We start from the raw sequence: 7,802 nt of genomic DNA, 5'->3' as shown, positions 1-7,802 counted from the left end.
AACAGAGTCCCTCTCTCCCTTTCCTTTGCGGCTAACTGCCCCACCCCGGGCCGGAGCGGTCCCCAGTCCCCGCCTCGTCCCTCCCCAGGTGTGAATTCCCCGGCTATGTGCTGGACGGGGGGCACTGACCAATGGGAGAAGGGAGCCGGGGTTGGCACACTAAGCCGGCACATTCCTCGGGCTCGGACCGCCCCCGCCTCCGCCCCCAGTGTCGCCGGCATAAAAAGGCCTGCGGGGAGCGGCTTCCCACACCTGCACCTGTCCCAGTTATTGTCCACTAGCCCGGCTATGGCCTTCCGCGCCCGCAACGCCTATGTCTCCACGGCCTACAGTAGCAGCAGTGGCCCCTCGGGCCGCTTCGGCGGGGCCACCTTCAGGGCCCCCAGCATCCACGGTGGCTCGGGGGGCCGCGGGGTGTCCATCTCCTCCGCCCGCTTCGTGTCCTCCGGGGCCGGGGCTGAAGGCGGGCTCCTGGCCGGCGGGGAGAAGGCCACCATGCAGAACCTCAACGACCGCCTGGCCTCCTACCTGGAGAAGGTGCGGGCCCTGGAGGAGGCCAACGCCGACCTGGAGGTCAAGATCCGTGACTGGTATCTGAAGCAGGGCCCCGGGCCCGTCCGCGACTACGGCGCTTATTACCGCACCATCGAGGAGCTGCGGGACAAGGTTGGCCTGGGCAAGGGGGTACACGGCGGGGCAGGGGGCCAGGACGGAGAGCTTGGGGTCCAGAGGGCCGGGAATTCGTTGGGAGGTGGGGGGAGGACAGGGCAGAAGGCAGAGCCCTCGGGGGGCAGGGCAGGGGTTGATGAGTGGGGGGGAAAGACGGAGGGTAGGGTCCCTTGGAGGACAGGGCAGAGGTCAGGGACTGCTGGAGGTGGGTAGGGAAGAGGGCAGGGTGCTGCAGACGACAGGACATTCATTCATTCATTCGTATTTATTGAGCGCTTACTGTGTGCAGAGCACTGTACTAAGCTCTTGGGAAGTACAAGTTGGCAACATATAGAGACGGTCCCTACCCAACGGCGGGCTCACAGTCTAGAAGGGGGAGACTGACAACAAAACACAACACATTAACAAAATAAAATAAATCGATAGAGTAATAAATACGTACAAACATATATACAGGTGCTGTGGGGAGGGGAAGGAGGTAAGGCGGGGGGATGGGGAGGGGGCTTAGTGTGGGAAGGCCTCCTGGAGGAGGTGAGCTCTCGGGAGGGCTTTGAAGGGAGGAAGGGAGCTCGCTTGGCGGCTGTGCGGAGGGAGGGCATTCCTGGATGATGTGGGCTGGGGGTCGACGGCGGGACGGGCGAGCAGGACAAAGGGCAGGGGTTGCGGGGGGTGGGTAGGGAAGAGGGCAAGGTGCTGTGGACGGCAGGACAGAAGGTAGGGGTCGTGGGGGGCCAGGACAGGGGGTAGGGGAAAGGGTATCTGATACCAGGCCTGCCAACAACCTCCTGATACCAGGCCTGCCAACCACCTCCAGCTACCAGGCCTGCCAACCACCTCCAGAGCGCCGAGTGGGCCTGGAAGGGGTGGGGGGAAGAGTTTATTGTCTCTGCCCCGAGCCAGAGCCGGAACTGAGTCTGGTCTGTGTATCTTGGGCGGGGCGGGCCGCAGCGCGGACCTGGGGAAGGGGGAGGGCAGCTCCGGCCGAAGAGACCTCCCTGCGCCCCTCCTCTCCTCCCGGGGTGGGGCCGGGGGCGGGATTTGCTGCTCCCCGCCCAGGGGGAGCCGCCTCAACCCCGCCCAGCCCGGCCTAACGGAGCCGGCGCAGACACCTGTCCCGCCCCGTGGGGTCTGAAGGTACCTGTCTGCTCCCTAGCAGGGAGTGGTGAGCGGTGGTTCTCCGGGAAGGACAGGCCCCGCACCTGTCTCACCCCACCTCCCCTCCACCCATCTCTGCGGCCTCGCTGGCCTAGGAGTCGGGGAAGCTGATGCCCACAGAGATCTGAAGGTGCTGGGGAATTCGCTGACCCTGGGTCCCCCGCGGGATAAGTCTCCCCCCACCCCGGGACCCAGCGAGCTTCAGACCCCTCCCAGGACCGGGGCGGACCTTTGGAGACTCCCCGCCCTCTAGGACAAGGCAGGGCAGGGCAGTGCAGGCAGCCGTCCCTCTGGTTTTCTGGTGTGTTAACTCTGCCAACTTCCTACTTCCCAGATCCTGGGGGCAACCATCGAGAATTCCAAGCTCGTCCTGCAGATGGACAATGCCCGGCTGGCAGCGGATGACTTTAAGACCAAGTGAGTGTCGGTCAATCAGTCGGACAATGGATCAATCAGTGGCAACTATCCAGCATCTGTGGAGCATTCCCAGAGCAGGGGAGGGGGACCCAAAGGCCTGTGGGAGTGGTGCCACTGCTCCCTTGACTTATCTGCATCATCCATTGTGCCTGCCAAGCACTTTGAATTCCTAAAGCTCTTAATCACCAGGGATAACAGACGGTCACCAAATCCTGCCATTTCTTCCTCCACAACATCTCTAGAATCCACCCCTTCATCTCCATCCAAGTGACCACCTCATTGGTCTAAGCACTTGCCAATCCTGACTCAACTACTGCATCAGCCTCCTCACTGACCTCCCTGCCTCCTGCTTCTCCCCTCTCCGGGCCATACTTCACACTGTTGCCCTGATCATTTCTCTAAAACATCATTCTGCACATGACTTTCCCACTCAAAATCTTCCAATGGTTACTTAGTCTTCTCTGCATCAAGAAGGAACTCTGCTTTAATGCATTCAGACAACTTTCACCGTGATTCTTATCTCTTCTCCCACTATATACCAGAAGACACACTTCATTCCTCTCAAGCTAACCTAATCACTGTGTCTCATTCTCTTTTCTCCCACTGCCAATCTCTTGCTCATGCTCCTGCCTGAAACTCCCTCCCCTCCACATCTGACAGACCATTTCTCTCCCCATCTACAAAGGCCTTTTGAAATCAGATCTTCTCCAGGAGGCCTTCCCCAATTAGTTTCTCATCTCCTCATTCTCTGTCTATCCCCCAACTGCTGCTTCAGCACTTTCATATCACATAGGTTCGTATACCCCCGAAATGCTTATGTACATTTTGTTATAATCTATTGCTCCCCCCAGTATAATTTATTATAATGCCTGTCTTAGTAATTAATAACTGTGATAAGTAGTATGGCTTAATGGGCAGAGGACAGGTCTGGGATTCAGAAGGTCATTGGTTCTAATCTCGGCTCCACTTGTCTGCTGTATGTCCTTGGGTAAGTGACTTCACTTCCCTGGGCCTCAGTTAGCTCATCTGTAAAATGGGGACTTAGACTGTGAGCCCCATATGGGACAGGGGCTGTGTCCAACCTGATTACCTCGTATCTATCCCAGAGTTTAGAACAATACCTGCCACATAGTAAGAACTTAACAAATACCATAATTATTATGATTATATTTGTTAAGCTCTTACTATGGGTTAGTCACTGGGAAAGATACAAGACAGGACACAGTTCCTGTCCCACATGGAGTTTCATAGTTTAAGGGGGAGGGAGAACAGGTATCTGATCCCCATTTTACAGATTTGGAAACAGAGATTCGCCCAGAGTCAAGCAGCAGGAATGTGGCAGAACTGAGATTAGAATCCAGATCCCTTGACTCCCAAGCCAGTGCTCATTCCACACTCTGCCACTTGAGTGTAAGATCCTTAAAGACAGGGATCATGTCTTCTAATTCTCTTATGCTCTTCCAAGCGGAAGGTAATGTGCGTATGGTATAATCGTCTGGATGTTTAATAAGTACTTTTGATTGCTTAATCAAGAGTATTTTTATTAAGCGCCTGCTATGCGCAGAGCCTTGTATTAAGATTGACCCAACATCCCAGTGAGGCAAGGATTTTTATACACACTTGTCCCAGAGAGGTGAAGAGGCTTTTCCTGGCAGTGATGGTGGTGGTGGTGTGGATTGGAAAAACTAAAGGTTCTTTGATCAGAGGGGGCCTGACCCACCTCTCCAGTCTCACCCATTCCTGTTCTCCATTTCTGGTGTCTGTCTCTCTGGTCTCCTCCAAGACCCCTGAAGTAAGCTCAGGCGGACAAACAGACGGTAAAGCATGTAGATAGATTGAGAGACGGACAGGTTCCCAGCTAGACAGACCAAAGAAAGGGAGGGGGGGAGACAGGCAGACGTCAGACGCATAGATGACTGTGATAGAAGTGTCTGGGCCTGTGAATCTTATGATGCCATCGGATTCTCTGTCTGGAATGTCTCTTGCCCCTCCATGCCTTGGTTGATAGCATCTCTATTGTGTTGAACTTTCTCAAGTGCTCTGCACACAGTAAGCTCTCAATAAATTCCTTTGATTGATGCCTCCAAAGGGACTCTTAGACTGATCTCCCCCTCTCTCTTCCCCTAGTCCAGCCACCTCCACCCCAACCCTGCCCAGAACAGATGGACTTTCTCTCCTCCCTGGAGCACAGGAAGCTCAAATGGTATCTTTTCTGTCAGGTATGAGACGGAGCTGGCCCTGCGCATGAACGTGGAGACCGACATCAATGGGCTGCGCCGTGTCCTGGACGAGCTGACCCTGTCCCGGGCCGACCTGGAGATGCAGATTGAAGGGCTGAAGGAGGAGCTGGCCTACCTCAAGAAGAACCATGAGGAGGTGAGGGTCATGAGGAGGTGAGGTGAGGAGGTGACTCTGGACCAAGTTCCTGTCCAGACCTGGGTGCCCCTACCCACTCTTGACTGTTTGCCTCCTCCATTAGATTATGTTTCTTGAGAGCAGAGGTCATGCTTTGTACTTCTATTGTATGCTCTCAGGTGCTCAATAGAAGGCTCTGTGCCTGGAACAGTGCTCTACATACAATAAGCACCCAATACAGCACGCTGCACCAAGTAGGTGCTCAATCCAGTGCTCTGCACACAGTAGATGCCCAGCATGGCCTAGTGCATAAAAGCATGGTCCTGGGAGTCAAAAGGGTCTGGGTTCTAATCCCAGTTAATAATAATAATAATGGCATTTATTAAGCGCTTACTATGTACAAAGCACTGTTCTAAGCACTGGGGGGGATACAAGGTGATTAGGTTGTCCCACATGGGGCTCACAGTCTTCATCCCCATTTTACAGATGAGGGAACTGAGGAACAGAGAAGTTAAGTGACTTGCCCAAAGTCACATAGCTGACAAGTGGCAGAGCCGGGATTTGAACCCATGACCTCTGACTCCAAAGCCCAGGCTCTTTTCCACTGAGCCACGCTGCTTCTCGAACAGACAGACAGTTCTGCCACATGTCTGCTCTGTGACCTCGGGCATGTCACTTCACTTCTCTGTACCTCAGTTACCTCATCTGTCAAATGGGGACTGGGACTATGTCCAGTGTGATTTGCTTATATCCACCCCAGTGCTTAGTACAGTGCCTGGCACACAGCAAGCGTTTAACAAATACCACAATTGTTATTATTATTACAGTTCTCCGTACCAAGCACAGCATTACACACAAGGAGCCCAATTCAGTGCTCTGCACCCAGAGCTACACTCTGAACACTGCAAGTGCCAACTCAGCACTCTGCACACAGGCACCCAATCTAGTGCTCTGCCCAGAGCAGATGCCAAGTGCAGTGGTCTGCACCCAAGGGTTGCCTGGGACAGCACTCTGTACACTGAGGACACTCCAAGTTCACTCCAATGCTACAGATGCTCCATCCCTCCTCAGCATCCTTTTCTGGAGTAGAAGAATCCAGGTGGTACTGGGCTAGCTCTCAGGGCCAGGCACTAACATTTCGGCCTCTCGGCCCCATCTCTCCAGGAAATGAATGCCCTGAGCGGGCAGATGGGTGGCCAGGTCAGTGTGGAGGTGGACTCTGCTCCAGGCGTCGATCTGGGCAAGGTCCTGACTGACATGCGGGACCAGTATGAAGAGATGGCAGAGAAGAACAGGAAGGATGCAGAGGCCTGGTTCAACAGCAAGGTATGAAGTCCTGATCTGGGCCTGGGGATGGGGCCTGACCATCCCAAAAAGGGTGGGGCTTTGCCAGAGGAGGCTCAGGGCTTCCCCCATCCTCCCACCCCCTCCTGTTTCAGACTGAGGAACTGACCCGAGAGGTAGCCGTCCACACGGAGCAGCTGCAGACCAGCAAGTCGGAGGTCACTGACCTGAGACGCAACCTGCAGGGACTGGAGATCGAGCTGCAGTCCCAACTCAGCATGGTATGGCCCCGTCCAGCTCTCAGTCCTCTGAACTCACTCACTTTCCTACAGAGGCACCCGCAGTCAGGCAGACTCCCAGACTGACAGAGGCAGATGGACGGATACAGAGAGAAGGAGGGAAACAGGTGGATATAACCAAGCAGATTCCCAGAAAGACAGATGCAGAGGGATGGAAACAGGAAGACAAACATTTAGAGAGAAAGGGAGATAGAGGGCAGAGAGGGAGGGAGTTTGGCAGACAGTGTAGGTGGTGGGAAATTTGAAGGACAAATAGGAAAGGAGATGGGCAGAGAGGGAGAGGGATGGGGAGGGAGATGGGCAGAAAGGGAGGGAGATGGTTAGGCCAATGGGCAGAGAGGGAGGGATATGGGCAGACATTTGGGCAGAAAGGGAAGGAGATGGGAGATAAATTGGTGAAGAATGGAGAGGGGCAGTCTAAAAGCTAGAAATGGTGGGTGATGGGCAGTTCAAAGGGCAGTTAGGGAGGGAGATGGGCAGAGAGGGAGGGAGGTGGTTAGATCAAAGGGCAAAGGGCGTGGGTGATAGGCAGACCTAAGGGCAGAGAGGGAGGGAGACAGGTAGAAAGAGGAGATGGGCAGACAGATGGCCGAAAGGGAGGTAGAGAGGCGGCCAGGCAAATGGTAGAGAGAAGGAGATGGACAGACTGAAGGGCAGAGAGGGAGGAAGATGGCAGAGAGGAAGGGAGACGGGCAGACAGATAGGCAGAAAGGAAAGGAGATGGGAGATAAACTGATAGAGGAGGGAGAGCGGAAGACCGAAGGCTAGAGAAGGGAGGTGATGGGCAGAGAGAGAGGGCGTTGGGTAGACTGAAGGGCAGAGATGGAGGGAGATGGGCAAGAGGGAAGGAGATGGGCAGACAGACAGACACATGGCAGAGAGAGAGGGAAGTGAAAGGATCAAAGGGCAGAAATGGAGGGAGACGGGCTGGCATAGCCAAGCAGCTTCCCTGAGTGACCGAAAACTGGAATGAGCTGGGCGGTTCCTCGTAACTCTTCTCCCCCAATCTGGACCTCCAGAAAGCAGCTCTGGAGGGCACCTTGGCCGAGACCGAGGGTCGTTATGGGGTCCAGCTGGCCCAGATCCAGGCCCTGATTGGCAGCATCGAGGCCCAGCTAAGTGACGTCCGGGTGGACTCTGAGCGGCAGAATCGAGAATACAATTTACTCATGGATATCAAGTCACGGCTGGAGCAGGAGATTGGCACCTACCGCAGCCTGCTGGAGGGCCAAGATGTTCACTACAGCAATGTGCCCAGCGCCAGGGTCCTCTGAGCCCCAGGCCCGAGCCCTGGAACCCCTGCGGCTGGTGGAGGAGGAGAAGAGGAAGATGGGGAGCAGGGGCGGCTCTGGGCCCAGGCCCAGCCTAATAAAATGTCTCTCTCAGCTTGGTCTCTGTTTCCTGCAGCAAAGGGGCAGGAGGGCAACCCTCAATCACCATTCTCAGGTCCATCAACCCTGACCTGGAGCTTTGATTGAGCATGAGCTGGGGAGGGGCTGAATGAGGGTTGGGTGTTGGTGGGGCAGGGGTGGGAGCTGGGGCCTCCTGAGCTCTCTATTGGGATGGAAGGGAGGAAGGGGTCCCTGATTCAACTCCGGTTGGGCATACAAATAAGCCCCCTAT

At 55.3% G+C, this 7,802-nt stretch overlaps 1 protein-coding gene across 1 annotated transcript; it reads left to right on the top strand.

The window, feature by feature from the left end:
* The first annotated feature begins 263 nt into the window (after positions 1 to 263).
* Positions 264 to 7,564, top strand: LOC119934099 (keratin, type I cytoskeletal 19-like). Its single transcript, XM_038753491.1, has 6 exons — positions 264 to 666; positions 2,159 to 2,241; positions 4,461 to 4,617; positions 5,761 to 5,922; positions 6,036 to 6,161; positions 7,199 to 7,564. The coding sequence occupies exons 1-6, from the start codon at positions 289 to 291 to the stop codon at positions 7,451 to 7,453; spliced, it is 1,161 nt and encodes a 386-aa protein (XP_038609419.1). The 5' UTR covers positions 264 to 288; the 3' UTR covers positions 7,454 to 7,564.
* The last annotated feature ends 238 nt before the right edge of the window (positions 7,565 to 7,802 follow it).

This window comes from Tachyglossus aculeatus, chromosome 11 (assembly GCF_015852505.1).
Source record: "Tachyglossus aculeatus isolate mTacAcu1 chromosome 11, mTacAcu1.pri, whole genome shotgun sequence".
NCBI classification, from domain to species: Eukaryota; Metazoa; Chordata; class Mammalia; order Monotremata; family Tachyglossidae; genus Tachyglossus; species Tachyglossus aculeatus.
The sequence above is the reverse complement of the archived record's forward strand: the minus strand, read 5'-3'. Positions and strand labels throughout refer to the sequence as shown.